Below are 21,302 nucleotides of genomic sequence, written 5' to 3'. Positions count from 1 at the left end.
TGAATTGTTTACTTCTTGTTTGGAAATAATTCACCACATTAAAAACATTACTTCTCTGGCTTTTTATTTCCTAATAACCCAAAGACTCATTTTTCCTGGCCCCATTTTTAGCAGGTATGAGAGAGCTCAAATTAAAAAAACAAATTCATGTGAATATATGTATGGATGTCAGTACACAAACAGAGGGAAGAAAATGGTTTCACATAAAATAGGGATTTCCAAGGTGAGAGTTTTATGGCCTTTGCATCATTTGCAAAAGCTGATTCATGAGATTAAGGGTCAGACCACAATGCTGTACACTGGTAGGTACAACTGTTCATTGACCAATGCCACGTGCCTGTAATTGGCCTTGCTGAGTTTTTGGCCTACTCTCATAGCTGCCTTTTAGTTAAATGATTTTCTACCAATTTTTTCTAAAGCAAGTAAGTTTGGACAGTTGTATATTTTTTAATGAAAGGATTATTTTTGTATGGTATTTTCAGAAATAAATGTACAATTAAATCAACAAAAATTGGAAAACAGAAAACATTTTTTCTATCCCAGAAAAGATTCTGTCATTTCTTTTTTATTAAACTCCTCATTACATAAAAATAAAACTTGTATGACAATTTAGGTATTCCTAAAAAAGTTACAGACATTTTAAGGTTTTAAATAAATTGATGCATTCCATACTTTTGGTAATAACACATATGTCCCTCATTGCACATCTTCTTTCATCTCTAACAACAATTTTGCACAATTATTTAGTTCTCAAGTTTAAGTGTGTATGTGTTGTTTTTTTTTTTTTTGTGGTAACAGAGATGCCAAGTAGTAATTCAAATTTTATGTTTGCAATTTCTTACTTTTTGTCCAAGAACTTTAGTAACTTAATTATTTCGCTCATGATGATCCCATGGATTAACCCATATCTGTTTCATAAATCTAGAAAGATCCCTGAGAATTGTCCAGTATTTTTATGGAAATACATAATAGACTAAACCCAAGCCTTATCTTGTATATGTGTGTGTTCATGATATATCCAGGTATATCTTGGAGATATTGAGGGTTTTTGTTCCAGACTAAAGCAATAAAATAAATATTTTGATAGAGTCGCACAAATATTTTCATTTATCGCTGTATATAAAATTATGTTTACACTATACATTAGGCTATTAATTGTACAATAGCATTATGTCTAAAAAACTGCATTATACATACCTTAATTAAAAAATATTTTATTTCCTGCAGTGTGTTGGAATTTTTTACTGGTAGGGGCTCTTTCCTTGATGTTGATGGCTGCTGATTGAGCTGGTGGTTGCTGAAGATTGGGGTGGCTGTGGCAGTTTCTTAAAATAAGACAACAATGAAGTTTGGTGCAGTGATTGACTATTCCTTTCACGAAAAATTTCTCTCTAGCATGAGATGCTGTTTTATAGCATTTTACCCACCGTAGAACTTCTTTCAAAATTAGAGTCAATCCTTCTGAAACCTTGCCTCTGCTTTATCTAATTTTATGTAATATGCTTAATCTTTCACTATCATCTTAACAATCTTCACGGCATCTTCACTATCTCACAAAATTCCATCTCACAAAAACACTTTCTTTGTTCATCCATAAGAAGCAATTCCTTATCTGTTAAATTTTTATCGTGAGATTGTAGCAATTCACTCACATCTTCAAACGTCACTTCTAATTCTCGTTCTCTTGCTATTTCTGCCACATCTTCAGGTACTTTCTCCACTGAATTCCTAGACCCCTCGAAGTCATCCATGAGAGTCAGAATCAATTTCTTCCAAACTCCTGTTAATGTTGATATGTTGACCTCATCTCATGAATGTTCTGAATGGCATCTAGATTGGTGAATCTTTTCCAGAAGGTTTTCAATTTACTTTGACAAGATTTGTCAGAGGAATCACTATCTATGGCAGCTATAACCTCACAAAAAAACTACAGAATGTTGAAAAAAAGTAGAGGAAGATACAAGCAGAAGAATATACTGTATTCATGGATTGGTAGAATTAAAATCATTAAATGTCCATACTACCGAAAGCAATCTATGGATTCAATGCAATCTCTATTAAAATGCCAACAGTGTATTTATTTCACAGATCTAGAACAAATAATCCCAAAATTTATATGGAACCATAAAAGACACTGCAATGAATGAATAGCCACAGCAATCTTGAGAAAGAAGAACAAAGTTGGAGGAATCACAATACTAGTTATAAAGTTATACTACAAAGCCACTGTAATCAAAACAGACTGGTACTGGCACAATAATAGGCATATAGATCAATGGAACAGAACAGAGAACTCAAAAATCAACCCAAGCCATTCTGTTCAATTAATATTTGACAAAGGAGGCAAGAACATACAATGGAATCAAGACAGTCTCTTCAATAAATTGTTTTGGGAAAATTGGATATGTATATACAAAAAAAGAACATAAACCACCAATTTATACCATACACAAGAATAAACTCAAAATGAATAAAAGACTTAAATGTAAGTCCTGAAACCAAACCATAAAAATCCTACCAGAAACCATAGGCAGCAAAATCTTACATCTCTCATAGCAATATGTTTGCTGATATAAGGGAAACAAAGAAAAAAATAAACAAATGGGACTACATCAAAATAAAAAGCTTCTGCACAGCAAAAGAAACCATCAACAAAATGAAAAGGAAGCCCACCATATGGAAGAATATATTTGGCAATGATACATCTGATAAAGGTTTAATAGCCAAAATATATAAGGAACTCATACAAAAGTAAGACAAACAATCCAATTTAAAAAATGTGCAAAAGGGCTAAATAGACACTTCTCCAAAGTGAACAAAAAGATACAGTGTTACTTTTATTCATTCATCCATTAACAAATATTTATTGAACACTTATTCTGAACTGGCTGGCCACTATATTAAATGAATAATATATGCTTATTCTTTGTGCAACTTTGAGCAAGTTATTTAACCAAGAGCTTCAGCATTATAATCTGCAAAATAGGGAAAATGATGCCTTCATAATAGAGTTGGGGGAAGACTGAGTATCTCAGGGCATATTCATGGGCCCATTGGTTCCCAATGCATGAGCTTGGGTGATCTTCTGAAATAAGGAGTTCTATATGGAAATCTAGGTCAAAACATAGAGGAGTTGATGTTGGACTTTGGAGTCATGTTCATCTGTATCATTGCAATAAAGTAAAGGAAAGTAGCATGAGGAATGAAAACACAGCATATCTTCAGGGAACTTTGGACGGATCTATGTTATAATCTTGAACCTGCCTAATTATTAGCCGATTGACTGTGTGTTAGTAATTGGTCCTCTTTGAGATTGTTACCTCATCTGTTAAATTGGATAATATTGATGACATAAAATTATTGAATTAAATGTGATGATCCTTTTAAAGAATCTAGCACAGTAGATGGCAGTAATTATTATTGTTGTTGTTATTACTAAGGATTCCTTGGAAACTCTACTAAGTTTGTCATTTATGTAGCCATCTGAACTTTTAGATCATGCCTTTCCTGAGTTCATGGTGAAAAGACAAATGGAGTCATAGAATTGCAGGGTCATTTGAGTAGTCCATCTCTAATAAATATTATTTTTCAGAAAATTCTTCCTTTTTTTAAAAAAAGAAAAAAATAACTTTAAAAACAATCCTTGAATGGAACTACTATCCATTAGGATATGCAGTCAAAGTTATACATACACTTAATGTTGGATCACTGGGTGGAGAAAATAAGCAACGTTACCCTACCTAAGATTTCAAGGCTTTCTTTGAATAAATACATGGCATCTCATAAAGTAAAGGAAATGTTATTTCCTATGAATTAAAAAAAAACCCTCAGTATGTTCTTCTGTTTTATCTTCTTAATCATTTACTTGTTCACCTATTCCTATTTTAAATTCAGTTTATAAAAGACTATTTTCCTACATCAGCTTTCTGTTCTTTCTCATGTGTGCATTGCTTATCTACAGAAAATGATAGAACATCCTTCATGTGAAGATTTAGTGAAAGTAACAGCACCAACATTCTTTATCTGCGATGATGGAAAGATAATCCACATGTGAAAGCACGTGGTGCCTCAGCTTATTTTGAGTGACAGCAGCATAATAGAATCTCCTAAGCATTAACATTCTACAGTAACACAGCATTGTCATCTGTTGTCTGATCCTGGCTCATGCTAATCTCACTCAGTGTTTCAAATTCCTAACAAAACTAGAGGAATACACCTCAGAGCTATTATGTGGAAACGGATTAACTATAGTTTTAAATCTTTAAACAAACCCTTAATGATATAAAAGTCCTATTTATATACTTCTCAAGGGATGTTTATGGGCAGGATGAAAATTAAGAATCTAGGTCTCACAAGCAATTTGCATGCCTAAATCCTGTATATATTTTGCTTCTCAAGGTATTAGCCTTTTCTGTCCTTTTTCCACATTTGATATTTTGGCTTCTTAATGGTGTTCTGAAAACGGTTTTAAGAATGCTGAGAAGAAAATTCTATATCCATGCAAATTTAAATCAAGGACATCGTGTCATCTTCCATCATCTCCTGATTTTTAACTTCAAAAATCCAACCTTTTTTATGATCCAAATATGGCAATCCTTTCCAATTTTTTAACATGAGGAATTTGTTAGCCATTTCCTCCCAGGTCTCTTTGCCCACTTCCTGTACTGCTCCCTGGCTATCCTGAACTCTTGTCCAATGCACAGATTTGGACCTTCCTTTCCAGGCAGTACTCTTGCATCCAAAGTTGTCTTTCTTTCCTTGTACCCATTGTACCTTAACCATATTGGTTCTTGTTCTCTCAACTTCCTACTTTTAATCAGTGTCCAGGGAGGCAGCATGGTAGGAGAAGAAAGAGCACTGGGGTGCAGAGAAGAGATTTGAGTCAAAATTCTGGTCAGTACTTGTGGTGTGCTCACCCGTGCTAGGTTCTATCTTTAGTACCTGTCATGTGATCATTCATTCAATTCTCACCAACAGTCCTATGAAAGCAAGTACAGGAGAGTTAAATCAGTTGCCTAAAATCACAAACCAGGCAAGAAGGGGAACCAGGATTCCAGCCCAAGTGGTCTTTCTCCAGAGTCTATGTGTTTAAAACTACGCATAGTGCCTGCAGGGCACCCTGTGGACTTCTCTTGGCCTCAGTTTCTTCCGTCAGAGAGGAGAGGCTAGACAATAGCAAACATCACTTTCTGCTATAGAACTGTATAGTTCTGAGGAGGAACTCAATTGAAGCAACCAACTTACGTTTAAGGCTTGACCTGGAAGAGCTTTAAAATAATTTTTATTTACCTATTTTATTATTTTTTATTGAGGTATACTCATACTTGACATATAACATTATATCAGTTTCAAGTATACAACATAATGATCTGATATTTGTATATATAGAAATAATCACCACATAATTTAGTTTGTCACCATACATAGTTACAGTTTTTTTTCTCTTGTGATAGGGAGTTTAAAATCTACTCCCTTAGCAACTTTCAAATTTGCAATACAGTATTAACTATAGTCACCATGTTTTACATTACATCTCCATGACTTATTTATTTTATATTGGAAGTTTGCACATTTTGACCCACTTCACACATTTCACCCACTTTCTACTCCTGCCTGTGGTAACCCCCAATTTATTCTCTGTGTCTTGGTTGATTTTTTTAATTCCATGTATAAGTGAGGTCAAATAGTCTGTGTCTTTCTCTGTCTAACTTATTTCACTTAGCATAATGCCCTCAAAGTCGATCCATATTGTTACAAATAGAAAGATGTTATTCCTTTTTTGGTGGCTGAATAATATTTTGTGGCTGAATTCACCCGTGGCTGGGCATTTAGGTTGTTTCCATATCTTGGCTATTGTACATAATGCTGCAGTGAATATGGGAGTGCATGTATCTTTTAAAATTATTTCTCTTGTTTTCATCAGATATACACCCAGAAGTAGAATTGCTGGATCAGATGATAGTTCTATTTTTCAATTTTTGGAGGAACCTCCGTACAGTTTCCAGAGTGGCTGTACAATTTACATTCCCATTAACAACACTCTTTGTCTGAAGATAGAGGGCACAAAATAAAATTGTTTACTAATATAAAATATGTGGATATTGGTAATAATCTTCTCTTGTATCACCATCAGAAGGTGTGAAATTGACAGCTTATACCTGGACATATAAATAAATATATACAGGCCTACAATCATGCAATGTAATCTAACATGTTGTATCAGAATTAGGCTTTGCCCATTATAGGAAAAACCCAACGGCTCACACAAAACAGAAATTTATTTGCCCCATGTAAAAGAAGCGTGGAGGTAAGTGTTCCAGAAGCCAAGATACCTTGATCATCCAGCTTCCTTCTATATTCCCACTCTATCATAGGTGATGGCTTTCTTTCATCCTTAAAATCAACTCATCGTCTAAGGTGATTGCATTTTAAACAGAAGGAAAGAAGGCAGCAAGCACCAAAAGCCTTTCTCCCATATGAGCCAGCTGTCTTTTTTCCTTATTATTGCACTTATTGGGGTGACATTGGTTAATAAAATTATATAGGTTTCAAGTGTACAATTCAATAGCACATCATATGTATTTTGTATTGTGTGTTCACCACCCCAAGTCAAGTCTCCATCCATCACCACTTATTCCCCCTTTTTTTTTCTTTCCCAGCAATCCCCACACTTGTCCATATCCATGAGTTTTTTTCTCTTTTTTCTTTTTTTGTTCAATCTCTCCACCACCCCCTCCTAGGCCTCCAAGCCCCTCTCCTGACTGTCTATCTAGGAGTCAAGTCAGCTGTTTTTAAATAGCTTTTATTGAAGACCAGTCAAGCATTTCCATTGAACATTTCTACTTATATGTCTCTAGCCAGAATATGTGGCCAATCTTAGCACCAAAGTAGGCTGGTACATGTTATCTCTTAGCTGGGTGTTTTGCATTCTGGAATAAGATGGACAGTGAGTGGCAAAAGTGAGTCTTGTTGACCATCTATGAGATAATTATAGAAATCTATGAAAGAATAATACCAGGGACATAGAGAAATCACATTTGGAAGGTATGTAAGTAGAGTTAATAGAACGTGATGGTTGATTGGATGTGGTGGGTAAAAAAGATGGAAAAATCAAAGTCAGTGAGTAAATTGAAATGACAAAGTAGATTGAGGAACCATTCTCAGATAAAGAAGAACATAAGAAACAGATTGCATGGAGAATATAATCCATAGCATTTACTTTTGTTAAACTCAGGTATATGTAGAGGAATAAAAAAGGAAATGCCAGGAGAAAGTTGGATATTCAGGATCAGAGCTCAATAAATTTATGTAGATATGTGAGTAGATGATGTTATGTGAGTAACTGAAATAATTGGAATTGGTAAGCTCACCTGGAGAGAATGTGAATAATGAGAAGAGGCTAAAAATTAGGGCTCTGCTGTATGAGTTTAAATGAAGAACAACTACATTTAAACATGAGGAGAGAAACAAGACCCAATAAAGATGCAGAGAGACAGGAGGAAAGCCAGGAGAGCTTGGGATCAATTAAGTCAAATTGAGTTTAAAGTAGAAGGGAACGGATAATGGTATCAAGTCTACTGAGGAGCCAAGTGAAATAAAGGCTAAAAAAAGATTTGAAATAAAAATTTAGTCTCAACGAAGTTTTCAATGGCTTTGAAGAAAGTAAATTTGTGGCCTTTTAATTAAGAAACATGGCCGAAACCGGTTTGGCTCAGTGGATAGAGCGTCGGCCTGCGGACTGAAAGGTCCCAGGTTCGATTCCGATCAAGGGCATGTACCTGGGTTGCAGGCACATCCCCAGTGGGAGATGTGCAGGAGGCAGCTGATCGATGTTTCTCTCTCATTGATGTTTCTAACTTTCTATCTCTCTCCCTTCCTCTCTGTGAAAAATCAATAAAAAATATATTTTTTTTAAAAAAAGAAACATGGAAACAATGAGACAATAAGTGTACAAAAGGCAAGGAAATAGAGATAGTATGCACAGACCACTTTTTAAAAAAGTTTCTTGTGATGAAGAGTAAAAAAAGGATGATAGCTGGAGGAAGATGAGGAATGAAGGAAGAATAAAATTAATACAGTGAGGTTCTCCAAGGCTATTGCATGGTTAGATTGATCACTTTTAGGCAGGAGGAAAAACATTGTGATAAGAGTTAGAAACAGCTCCATTTATTTGTAGATAATAAGAATTTTAAAAAGTTCCAATGGGTGTCTTAATTTTCTCTGTGAAGCAGCAGTCAAGCTCATCTTCTGAGAGAAAGGGGGAGAGTTAAAAATCATGGATCAGGGTTGAAATGAGCCTGGAGAATGTGTGAGAATATTGACCAACAAAGCATAAGAGATTCTGGTAGTGCTCAAGGGCAAGATTAAGATCAAAGACCTCACATGGACTGTGATCTGCCACCTCTCCTCCTTCTGTTTCTTATCAGGTACATATTCCCATATTTCCAGCTATTTTTTTCTTGGGTGTTTTGTATTTTTATTTGTATTGGGGGATTTTTAAAACAAGATTTTTTCTAACTAGTTATTACCAATATAAAATAAAACTATTTCAATTTTATGAATTAGTTTCCATGCCTCCATGTTGAAATTTGTTATTAAAGTTGTTCAGATAAAAACATACCTCTACAAAGAATCCCTCCTTTCTAAAACATATCATCTTTTTCCTCTTTATTCAGTGACTACAACTTCTGAATAATGGTGAATAACAATGGTTACAGAAATAATTTTTTTCTTGTTCCTGACTTTAGTGGGGGTGCCTCTGATGACTATTTTTTTTTTTAGGATTCATCTATCCCATTTATAAGTTTTTATTGAGCACCTCTCATGTGTAGTTATTGTGTTAAATACTGGTTATATTGTGGTGAAATAATTTGACACTGTTTTTGATGTCATATTTAAAGTTTCATGGTAAGATAAAAACTTTAAGAGGTTATAAAGATATGGTCTCATAATTATAACTTGTGATAAGGGCCATGGCTTTTTTTAAAAAGGGTAATGCTATGAGAGAAAAATATGCAAGCTCTAATTTAGATTGGAGGTTCAAGTAATTCTTCTCTGAAAAAGTTACATTTAATTAAAACATAAATGGAGCCAGAATTATAGAAAAATCAGGTCAGGTGTCAAGGTTGAGTTAAGTAAGAGGTGTGGGTTGTTAATTAATGTAGAATATTAAATGAGCTTGCAGATTGAGATTACTTTGTACAATGGAAGACATATAGAAAATATACTAAGTGCTTAATGTTAACTCTATATAATTTTAGATAACTTGAAACCTTTCTTAAGTTAAGAAAATAAACTTTTATGCTTAGTTTACTGAGAAGAGTTTTTAGAAATAATAACAATATTAGAATGTTATTAATAGGCCATACAGTCATATCTTGAAATGATCAGATGGTTTTTCTTCTTGACTTATGAGTGTAATAAATAATGTGAACTATCCATTCATTCTAAGAATTAATCTTATTGGACCATAATTTTTAAATTAAAGTTTTAATTTAATTGAATTGGCTTATAGTTTAGAGATTTTGTAAATATATTAATAAATAGGTTTTTAACAGTTTTGGGGGTTATTATTTGTTTGGGTTCATTTGGTGTAATTGTCAGATGTATCATTTACCAATGTTACGATAATTTTATAAAATCAACTGGAATTTTTCTTTCTATTTTTTTGAATGTTTGGAAATAGCTTCACCAGCATAGGGATTTTTCGAATAACAGTCCTTTGAAACCACTTGACTTTGTGATCTTTGGTAGCACACATTTCTTTGATAATTTTATCAGTTATTTCTGGTTATATGTCTATTAAGGTTTTATGTCTTTTTTTGTAGTCAGTTTGGAAACTCATGTTATCCTAGTGTAGGTAACTATTAGTTCTCGACTGAACTGTTTACAACTGACTTCTATCTGCTCTTAAGTCCAGTTCACTTTTCATAGTGTAGTTGTTGTGATCTCTCAGAATTATCATTCTAATTAACTTGCTTCTCTGAAAACCCTTCAATAACTCTCTATTTCTCTCAAGATATAATCTGTACAGAATATATGAGTAATGAATCTCTTCTTATTTCTAATTTACATAAGTTATCTTTGTATCCTTTTATTTCAATTCCCAGAATATGCTAGGTTCACCCTCTCCTGGATATCTGCATGTGTGTGTGTGTTTTTCCCCCCTGTAGCTGAAAACTACTTCTACATCTGCTTCCTAAACTCTGGATAACTCTTCTCATCCTTCAGGTTTCTGCTCAGCTGTAACCTTCTCCCAGAAGTCCTCACTATGTCTTAAGATTATATTGTGTGTCCTTTATATTGGGGACCTACACCTACAGAATGTCCAATAAGCAAATTGAGAGGAAAAACATTGCCTTATTCATTTTTGTATAGCCAAAGTCTGGAACAAAGGCTGGCACATAGAAAGTACTGGCTGGTGTGGCTCAGGTGGTTGAGCATTGACCTATGAACCAGGAGGTCACGGTTTGGTTCCTGGTCAGAGCACATCCCCAGGTTTTGGGCTCGATCCCCAATAGGGGGTGTATAGGAAGCAGCCAGTCAATGATTCTCTCTCATCATTGATATTTCTATGTCTCTCTCTCTCCCCTTCCTCTCTGAAATCAATAAGATATGTATATATACACACACACACACACACATATATGTATATGTATTTAAAAAGTACTCAATAAATATTCATTAAATGTTGAATGAATGACAGGTGTGAATAACTTCTAATTACACTGAAATTTTTAACAACTCACACTTAGCCTTTCCAAAGTATCCAATTTAATCACCATATAAAGAACACATTTTTTTTCTTTTCCCACTCAAATTTATTTTACATAATATTTAATTTTAATTATGTAATTATATCAAAAACAAGTGCAACTGGCATAAAAAATCGTGACCCTTGCTAGGCACATAGCTGAACACATGAGAGCAGAATGTTTACTAGCCATGAGCACAGGGTTGGGCAACAGTTGTTCATCTGTGAAGTCTCTTAGAGTTTCTATAAGACAAATGAACAGCTCACAATTTAGAAATAGTTTTTGAAGTTTATTTGTACGTTTGAGGAATTGGGCCCTAAAACATTTTTGTCATACAAGATAAAAAATGGATAAGAATCACAAAATTGGGCAAAAGTCCTCATTAACATGAACGTTGAACTAATACAGTATTAGAGCCTGATTTTTTGGTCTAAGGAGCTTGGGACTATCTAATAGAAGACATCATAGAATGAAAACTTTCTTTCAGTACTGGAAAGGCTCTGGGAAAATTTCCACAATACGTAAAAAAGATTGTCTTTGTGAGCCCACATGCTTCTGAACATTTCTCCTATCTCCTATTCAATCTCTGTCTTGGATATTCCAAAATGTTTATTTTCTAAAATTATTTGGAAGAGCCTGATCTTTAGAACTGATTTTTTTTGTTCTTCACATATTAGCAAAGCACCACTTAAGCATTCCACTGATATATGTCAAAGAAACACATTTTTATACCTAAACTGGGTGTAAGTATAAAACTTCTGTTTTGGCAGCTATTTGGCCTGCACATTTTGGGACTTATCTTTGCGATCACATCACTCACTCTGTTACTGCTACTAGGGTCATGCAATTTTCTTTGGAGCGTTCAAAACGCAAGTCGCCTGCCAAAGGGATGAGGGAAACTGGATGGAGTTGATTCACAGTGTTATTAATTCCTTTTTATTTATCCATGTCTGCAATGTTAATTTGTTAGAAATGCCTAATTGATGTCTATTTTCACACATTGCTCTAATATAATTTATCTCATATTAAATATCTGTTGAGAAACTTATGCAGATATCAACCAGGGAACTCTTTTCTTTGTTGGCCAGTTGTGGAAACTCTATCTATCTATCTATCTATCTATCTATCTATCTATCTATCTATCTAATATATTTATCTATCTAATATATTTATCTATCTATTATCTCTGTGACTATCTCTACCTCTACCTCTATCTCTATGCCTATTCCTATCTCTATCTCTCTCTGTTTCTCCCTCTCCAGACTTGGGAGTCAGTTTGTTGTGGATATTGAACTGGACAATTACCTAGAGGTGGACTTTAAGCTTGTGCCAAGACCAATTGAACCTGCATTTATGAAAAAGCCAAAATGAAAGAGCCTTTCTAAGAAAACAGGTTAAAAACAAAGCAGACAAGTTCATTGGTTGATCTCTTCCCACTCACCTTAAAACCCTTGGACACAGACAATGGGGTGGTGAGGACCTTGTGGGGGTGGGGGAAGGCGGGAGCAGGCTGGAAGAGCTTAATGGGGGAAAAAGGAGGACCTATGTAATACTCTCAACAATAAAGATAAAAAGTAAAAATAAGTTAAAAACAAAAAAACAAAGCAGACATGCAGAGAGAAACAGAGATGTGAAATGGCTACAAAGACAAAAAGGCAAAGAGTTTGCCTGACTGCTTTGGGATCAGCTGAAACCAGGTATACTGCAAGCACGTTGTTTCCTTGAGATTCTCTCATATCTTTTCAGTAAACTTGACAATTTGCACAGTTTAAGCAGGTGTATGTTTCTTGTGACCAAATGATTTCTGGCTCATTCTTCATACCATATTGAGAATTTGGAAACAAATAAGTAAACTTTCAGATGGAAAATATGACTCATTGAAGAAGACAGGGTGAAGAATGAGAAAAACACCGCCCCTTCCACCCCCACTCCTGCTTTTGACATATTTTTCCTTATAAACCGTAGAGCTCATGCCCCATACTGGGCAAATATCAAAGTTAGAAGTTTGCCTTTGATGTTCTTATTCTTTCCTTTTATTCATTCTCTAACTTATAAAAGCTCTATCTTCTTCTTTTGGTATTTAGAGACTCATGCTCTCATCTCTCTCCCTCTTACCATAGCCAATCTCTCTCTCTTTTACCACAACCAATCTCTCTCCCTTTTATCATAATCAGTACATCTGATACATTTATTTACACAAAGGAAAATATAATTTTAAAGCTATCTCTCTCTCTTGTCATTATTCATGCATATACTAGTATGTCAGAGAATTTCCCCTTTTAACAGTATTTAAGATGCTAAGATTAAAAATAAATCTCAAATTGGGGAATTTCAGCTGGTAAAAGGACTTGCCTTTTGTGGGCAATCTGAACATGTTTGGAATCACACTGCAGAGATGGTTGTCTCCTCTGTTTCCGTGGTAAGCCTTGCTCTGATTTGAGTATGTCTGTGACAGAGTGTGGAATGTGAATATTTGAGAAGAGACCACCCTGCCTGTTTGGATTAGTGTCTGTATCTATTTTAACAAGTATGGTGCCTGGGAGTTCAGTTATTATGAGTTCAACTCTAGTTAGGGGTCCTGCATACATTTCAAGGGTAAAGGGCAAAGTACTTGTAGTCTTTTCTCTATGCTTCATAAGGATCTTTGAAATATAATATTTTCTCTTAAGTGGACATGTCTTCAAAATGAGCCAGCTAGTTGACAGATAGCTTGCATATGCTTACGGGTAACTACATTCATGACATACAAGTATTCAAAAATGCCACAATTGTTTTCTCAAAATTCAAGTTTGCATAGTTCTGGTAATTAACTCACTGTCAAACGTTGCATAAATTTGAACTGCTCCAGTGTGCAATTGCCAAGCTTCCACAAAGCTTGAATGGAGATCAAACAAAAACTCTCAACCTCAGTAATGACAATGACAATATAACACCAATTCCAGATTTTTTCCATCATATAATCAATAAAATCATATGAATTTGTAAAAAGTCCCATCAAATCTTTGAATATATACATCTTCAAACTTGAGGTAACCTGCAAGATCATAGAGAAAGTCTGAGGAAATTTGGTTTTCTGTTGAACTCATCCAGACTCAACTTAAACCTGGTGTGGTTAGGTCCGTCTATTAAAAGGTATCATATCACAGTTTCCTGCTACTGAATAATGATGCCAAAGAAGTTGTACTAGAATCTTTTTTTCTGGAAGAGGGTATGCAGTAGAGTCACAAAAACCCAGGTGAAGTAATTACAGATGTGGACTTTATTTCAAGCCATAATCTTGACTCATGATAGAATTATACATTTTGTTCTTAAATCGTCCCACTTGAAAAACAGTATAATACATTAGCTGTGTCCAGAACTGTCCAAGGAATTGCAGTTTTGGGTGATCTGATGAGTGCTGATCATAACCTAAAGTTCAGGGACCTTGTGTTTGTCCCTAACACTACTGTCTTGGTGTGAATTGCTATAACAAAATGTCACAGATCAAGTAGCTAATAAACAACAACAACAAAAAATTTATTGCTCACAATTCTGGAGGCTGAAAGTCCAAGATCAAGGTGCTAGCAGATGTAGTGTCTGGCGAGGACCTACTTTCTGGTTCATATGGCAGAAGGGATGAGAAATCTCTCTGAAGCCTCTTTTATAAGGGTGCTAATCCCATTTACTAATGATCTGTTCTCATGACCTAATTACCTCCTAGAGCCCCTAATCCCAAATATCCTCACAATGGGATTAAATTTCTACATATGAATTTTGGGGGAATACAATCAGTATATAGCAGAAACTATTAAGTTGTTTTCTAACATGAGGTCGGTAATTTATTCATTTATCCCACTAATCATTTTGAGTTTTCTATTAGATGCCAAGCTCCGAGGTGGGAAGAAGAAATTCAGAGATGAATAAACAGCCTAAAGAGCTCATGGGTTCACAAACAATGTGGAATTACAGTGATAGGAATATGCAAAAGTATTATGCGAACCCTGAGGAGTGGCACATAGCCCATGGTAGTGGAATGTCATGGATGGGACAGGAGGAGAAGGGAATAAGAATTTAGGAAGTCATGCTTGGGTTGAATCTTTAAGGATATCTAGGTGGAACCCAGGTTTAGAAGACAGCTTGATCAAAGGAATCCATAAAAAAATAGCAGAGAATAAGCGTTTGGTGTTCTGGAGTTAAGGTGAGGTAAGAGCACCGAGGGATTTGTAAAACTAGAGAAACAGGTAGGGGCCTGATAGTGGAGAATCACAGATGTCATCAAGTCCCGTAAAATCTCTAATCTAACGATCTTTTATCAGATTAGGGGAGACTAACCATTTCTTACACCTTTCTAGCTCCCAAACATAATTCAGACCTACTATTGAGTAAATGCTTACTACATATTTCTCTACCTCTAGCTCTTTTTATTTGTTGTTGTTGTAAAAAAAAAATAGTCATTTGTACTTTTAGATAAAATCACAGATTTTAGTTAATCATGTAAAATTGGTTGAAAATTTTGAGTCTATAAAATAATATAAAACACAACTTCATCCATTGTTTCATGTCTTACAGAGTGCAAAATATTTAAGGCAACACAAATTTATTTATAAAAATGAAAAAAAACCCACATGCGATGAGTGGCATCTAGGTGCTAAGCCCTGTGCTACAGTTTGGCCTGTGAATTATTTAATACATACAAAACCTCATCAAGTAGATTCTATTATCCTCACTTTACATATAGAAAAGCGGGTGTCAGAGGTGTGAAATAACTTGCCCATGTTACTTAAGGAGGCAGGGTTTGAACCTCAGTCTATTGGCTTCACAACTCTAAATATATCATAGCACTTCCAGCGCTAGATACACAAACAGGAAAGAATCTCTGTTTAGATTAATGTAAAGTTTACACACACACACACACAAAGTATTTTTTTTCTTTATTTGGTGACATTTGAGTTTAGATTACTAAATAGTTTTAGAAAATGTTTGACCAAAACATTTAACTAACATGTTTCATGTTGCTTTAATTAATCAGGACCTCCTGATTTTGGATTGCTGAAAAAAAAACAACCTCTCTTGTACTTCCTTTCTTCCTTCATCTTTCCTTCCTTTAAAATGTCACTCCCAAATCATTTGAATATACCTCTTGACTAGAACTGCTTTAAATTGAGTTGAGGGAGGGAACCTTGTCTTTCCTCCTGTAGTTCTTGGAAGGCTTCTGCTCCCTCTGTGGTTAAACATGCCCTTGGTATATTTTCCTTCCAGGGCGGTTGTCTGAATAGTGGCATTCAGGTTGTCAGAACTCCCTCTCTGCCTGGGACTGTGAAGTCAGGGCTTATAATGTACAGTTTGTTACTTAGAATAATAAAATAATAATAAAGTGAGAGCTTATGATGTACAGCTTATTATGTAGAGTGGACACCCAATGTCCCTTCTGAACAGAAATGGAAGGGAGAATAAATAAACTATATCCCATCAAGACAAGAAAGTAACAGTAGCCAGACAAGACTTGTATTTGGGGTAACTGTACCTATGTGGGGCAATTATATTCACACCTTGGGTTCTTTATAATGTCTATGTTCTGCTTTTGCTAAAAAAGATAAAAGCAACTCTAATTTCCTCACATGGGGCTCAATGGATTTCCAAGTTTGAGTAATTCTTCAGCTAAATGTTTGAATAAGGGCATGTAAAGAAAGATAACAATTTCATTTTAAACCTGCCATTTAAAAATTTGCTCTCTCTTTAGTAATGTTTCCCATATGTTAGCCAAAGAATTGGCACTTGCTTACCCCTAAGCTTTTCTAACTTTCCTAGTCATTCTTTTCTCTATTTTTTTTTTCACACTTGGACATTCTCAGTATTTCCCCGCTGAGAGATAGAGTACCAAGTTTCAGAGCCTCAGTAGAAGGCCCACACTCCACGCAAGACTAATTAGCAAATGGAGAATATGATGGTTCATTTTTGTGTCAATTTGATTGGGACCTGAGGTGCTCAGATTTAATATTGCTTCCAAGTATGTCTTTTAAGGCATTTCCAGAAGAGATTATCATTTGAACTGATGTACTGAATAAAGCAGTTTGCCCTTCCCAATGTGGGTGGGCCTCATCCAGTCCATTGGGGGCCTCAATAGACCAGAAAAGTGGAGGAAGGGTGAATTTACTTTCTACCTGACTGCCTGAGTTCACACTTTAGTCTTCTGTCCTTGAATTCAGACTTAGGCCATTGTCATTTCTGTTTGTCGGGCCGCGGTCTTGGCCTGGAATTTACATCACTTGCTTTCTTGGGTCTCCAGATGAAAGCTTGTGGGACTTCCCAGCCTCCATAGTCACATGAGCCAATTACATGTAATTAACCTAATTATGCTAATATGTATAAAAATATATATGCAATAGCCTATAGGATATATTCTATTGATTATGCTTCTCTAGAGAACCATGACTGATACAGAGGGCATATGCATTATTATATCCCTCCCAAGAATATTATCTCTTCTCTTTTCCCCAATATTTGAGTTTGAGACCTTACTGCACAGACCCAAAGTAGCACAGAGCCTGACAGGCCCCTATCTTTTTGAAGCCTTTAGCACTCTTTCTCCTATCTGTCCTCTTCCTCCATGGAAAGTTCAGACATGACTAGAAAGTAAGCCAGTTCTGTTGCCAGCTCTCTTGTCCTGCCTTTCTTCCTTCACCTTTCCTTCCTTCAAAATGTCCACACTCTGACAGCACTCTGGGACGCGGGACCTTTCTTTTGTCATCATCAATCATCAGATGCCTTCTCCCAAGTTCAAGAGAAGTTCATTGGCAAATTAATTTGAAATACATAGTCATTGGCTGATAATAATAACATATTAAATTTGCCTAATCTTCCTAAAGGAGGAAGTGATATGATATTTTGACACCCTCTCACAAGTGAAAGAAGAAGCAGCTGTTTTGTGCCATAAAGAATCATGTCTTTGTGCAGTAGTTGGCCATCTCTAGACTATCGTGGATTCAGTCCTGCCACTCAGATTTCTCAGCCCTCAAAGGAATCTCCCTGTCTCTCCTTTAAGACTGAAAAGTACTCATCCACTTTTTTTTCATGTTAATGAAAAGTATTCAGCAATGTGTTTCTACATTGGATTTCTTGTTGTTTTTCTTTTAGAGCTAGGAAAGATTAAGTAAAATTTAGAGATCATATTATCAGATAGCATTTATTAAATCACTATAAATTATATAACCCCAAAGTAACCATAGAGGAATATGTTGCTCTTACATTAAAGAAGGAATAAGGAATTCAGATTGAAATATGATATTTTATCATACAGCACATAAGATCCCAGCATTAGCTCTTGGTCCAAGTGGCCCTTGTCCAGTGTGTGTGTTTATACTGGCATCTTTTTTAATTTTTTAAATAAACCATTGATCTCTCACCATAACTTTTTTCCTTAACATCTTCTAAAAGAGCTATGAGCCATAATTGCATGGCATATAATATATATAAAGGATACTTTTTCCTGTAATTTGGTAAGAGTCTTAGATTTACAAAAAATCTTATAATTTCAAGAATATAAACTATGTAGATAATATAAAGAGCTACACTAAACATTAGAACACATGTAGTATTGTCTCTATTAAAAAGGATATATTTTTTAAATGTTAAATTGCCTTAAAAATCATGGCCCCTTGGATTTAAATGTATTCGTCAAACTGCTCCGTTTCCACTTCCTGTTTCATTTTGTCCTGGGTGTGCCATTGAAAAGGATCCTTTAGTGCTTAACAGTGATGGGAATGTAAAAGTCTCGCCCAGGCTATTTCAGGGATCCTGACAGCGGTTTCCAGTGACACCACAGTTTGTGTATGAAATAATTCAGGGTACAAAAATTGAGAAACAAATTTATATACCAAAGCAAAAATTTACTATTCACCTAATAAGGACTAGACCTGGGTTAGACACACCGTTGTTTCCAATCTTCACAACAATCCTGGAAAGTAGGAATTCTTTCCTGGCCTTAGGCGTTTGGGCCGTGGCTCAGAAGGATTCCATCGACGCTATAAGCATGTTTCTGGGTGGTTTGGTGGTCACCATCCTCCTGGACATCATCCACATCAGCATCTTCTACCCGCGGGCCGGCCTCTTGGACGTAGGGCGCTTTGGCGCTGGCATGACCATCCTCAGCCTGCTCCTCAAGCCCTTCTCCTGCTTCATGCTCTACAACATGTACCTGCAGCGCGGGGGCGAGGCTCCCTTCGGCTCCAGGGAGTACTATACACTTTTTGGAAGCACATCTCAACGCAGTGCCTACCAGACGATTGACTCACCAGAGGCCCCCACAGACTTTTATGCAGGCGCGGAGAACAAGGGTCACACCTCCCAAGGGTACTGAAGCCAGCCCTGCTGCCCTGGCCACAGCTCCGGGGCCAGAATCACAAACTGTAGGGGAGGTTGGTCAGCAGGGCCTTCCTTGTGCCCTGGACACCGATCTACGGCTGCCCCTGACCCCCCCTCTCTTGGACCTAATGTGGACCATGTCCTAGTCCCCATCTCATTTGTTGCTGGAATGGCTCTGTGCACACAGCTGTCCCAGGCTCCCCGAGACTCCCCACCCACTTCTGTGTTTTTACAGAAGGGGAAACAGGTAGAGAGTTGACGCGATTATATGAAGGATGCAGAGTCCCCAGGTTTCAGAACAGTGATTTAAAACTTCGTCTGTTGCCTCCCAAACCCACGTTCTTACCACTAAACATCCTACCTCCTTATGACTAAGAAAGATGTGCCCCTGAAACAGTGTTTGGTTTTTCAAAAAATGGAATCTGCTTTAATTTTTATATGATCTAATTTCTGAAATAAATTTTGAAATAATGGTATCTGGGATAATGTTTCAGAATCTCCAGTGACACATTTTAAAGTCTTTTCTTGTTGAAGGTAGTTTTCACATAGTATATAAATGTTTATACAAAAGTTATCATACTATAATTTATTGCTTTTTTGTTTAAAAATTGTTTTTGAAATCTGTCCATGGTGCTATCAGTGGCCTTAGTTTATTCATTTTTTCTTCAGCGTTTGTAGCTGCAGCTTAATTATTCTTCAAAGTCATTGTGCCAAATTATACTCCTAGCAATGTTGTATGAGTATTCTCAGGTTTCCATAGCCTTGCTATTGCAGACACTACTAGTTTTCTATCCAATACTCATTTGCCATGCTTTTCTTACTAATAAGAGCCTGATTTCTATCCAGTGGCAATGTGTACGACTTCTAAAAGTATATTTCCCAGCCTTCCTTGGTAAGTAGAGGTGGCTACGTGATATAGTTCTGGTGAAGGAGATAAAATCAGAATCTATTGGATGTTCCTGAAAATGTTTTCATTTGTCATATAATCCTCCTTGTACTGCTTCCTTGTCTTTGAACTATCCTGGAGTGCAGACATGAGGTTAGAGACAGAACAGTGATCTTGAACCCATGAGGCATCAGTATGAGGGTGAAAGACTTATAATAAGGATGATGTGACAAAGATAAAAGGACCCAGGAACACCAATGGAGCTGCTGTATTGGCTACAGACTTCCAATGTCTGTACTTCTGGTTGCTGAAAAAAGTAAACCCTTATTAAGTAAGATCATTCTTTAGAAGAGAAAAATGGATCGCTCTATTTCCATTACATTCTTGGTAGGCTATTGATATATTTTAAAAGATGATTTTTGTATTTTACCCAATGGTTTAAAATGTTTTATGTTCAGAGATTTCAGAGTATCTAGTCACCATATTTTGCCAAGAAAATGAAGCCTTATTAACTCTTTAAACTTTGCACTTTTAATTATATCAACATGCTTTGTATATTGGTTTAAAAAAAGAACTAAAGTTTAAAGTAACTTAATGAGTCCTTTTGATTATTTCCCTCATTTCATATAGACAATCTGATTTCTTGTCCATTTTGTGGTAAATACAATACTAAAATTTTCTGTGATTTCAGTCATTAAAAAAAAGTGAGGAGAAGCATTTCTGGAGGGAGAGCATGAGGAGCTGGTCTGACCCCCTCCCCAGTAAAATACCATAACTGGGGAAATTCATGAGAAAACAACCATTTACAGTCTCTGAAAGTTGTCCTAAGCAAATGGAGAAATATTTATTTAGGAAAATCTATTAAATCTCAGGAAAGTGAGAGTCTGTGTCATGTGAGTCATGACACACTTCACTCCCCCACCCCCAACCCTCGCCCAATATGATGGAAGCTCTACTCTGGGCTTATGCAACCAAGAAAATGGAGCTCTCTTTCCCCCCGGCTCCCAGTCTATGATACATTTTATCCCCACGAAGGGGAGGCTATCAGCACTTCTCACCCTCCATAGTACTGCGTGGTAGAAACTCTATTCAGGTAAGCACTGGAGCCTGAGACTCTCTTATTCTACCAAATTCCCAACTGTAGAGTCAGGGATTGCCTTTACCCCTGTTGTCCACAGGGTAGAGATTTTACACCAGTGATGGCGAACCTATGACACGTGTGTCAGAGGTGACATGCGAACTCATTTTTTTGGTTGATTTTTCTTTGTTAAATGGCATTTAAATCTATAAAATAAATATCAAAAATATAAATCTTTGTTTTA

The 21,302-nt window shown here is 36.0% G+C and overlaps 1 protein-coding gene across 1 annotated transcript; it reads left to right on the top strand.

The window, feature by feature from the left end:
* The first annotated feature begins 18,756 nt into the window (after positions 1–18,756).
* On the top strand, positions 18,757–19,222 carry LOC118651908 (type-1 angiotensin II receptor-associated protein-like). The gene has a single exon (XM_036301596.1). It carries the CDS (start codon positions 18,763–18,765, stop codon positions 19,087–19,089), a length of 327 nt encoding a protein of 108 aa, XP_036157489.1. The 5' UTR covers positions 18,757–18,762; the 3' UTR covers positions 19,090–19,222.
* Positions 19,223–21,302: the final 2,080 nt, after the last annotated feature.

Source organism: Myotis myotis, unplaced genomic scaffold (assembly GCF_014108235.1).
Source record: "Myotis myotis isolate mMyoMyo1 unplaced genomic scaffold, mMyoMyo1.p scaffold_m19_p_3, whole genome shotgun sequence".
Classification (NCBI taxonomy): Eukaryota; Metazoa; Chordata; class Mammalia; order Chiroptera; family Vespertilionidae; genus Myotis; species Myotis myotis.
The sequence above is the reverse complement of the archived record's forward strand: the minus strand, read 5'-3'. Positions and strand labels throughout refer to the sequence as shown.

Excerpts from the sequence above, each read along its gene's own strand:
- LOC118651908 (XM_036301596.1), top strand. The coding sequence starts at position 18,763 with ATGTTTCTGGGTGGTTTGGTGGTCACCATCCTCCTGGACATCATCCAC.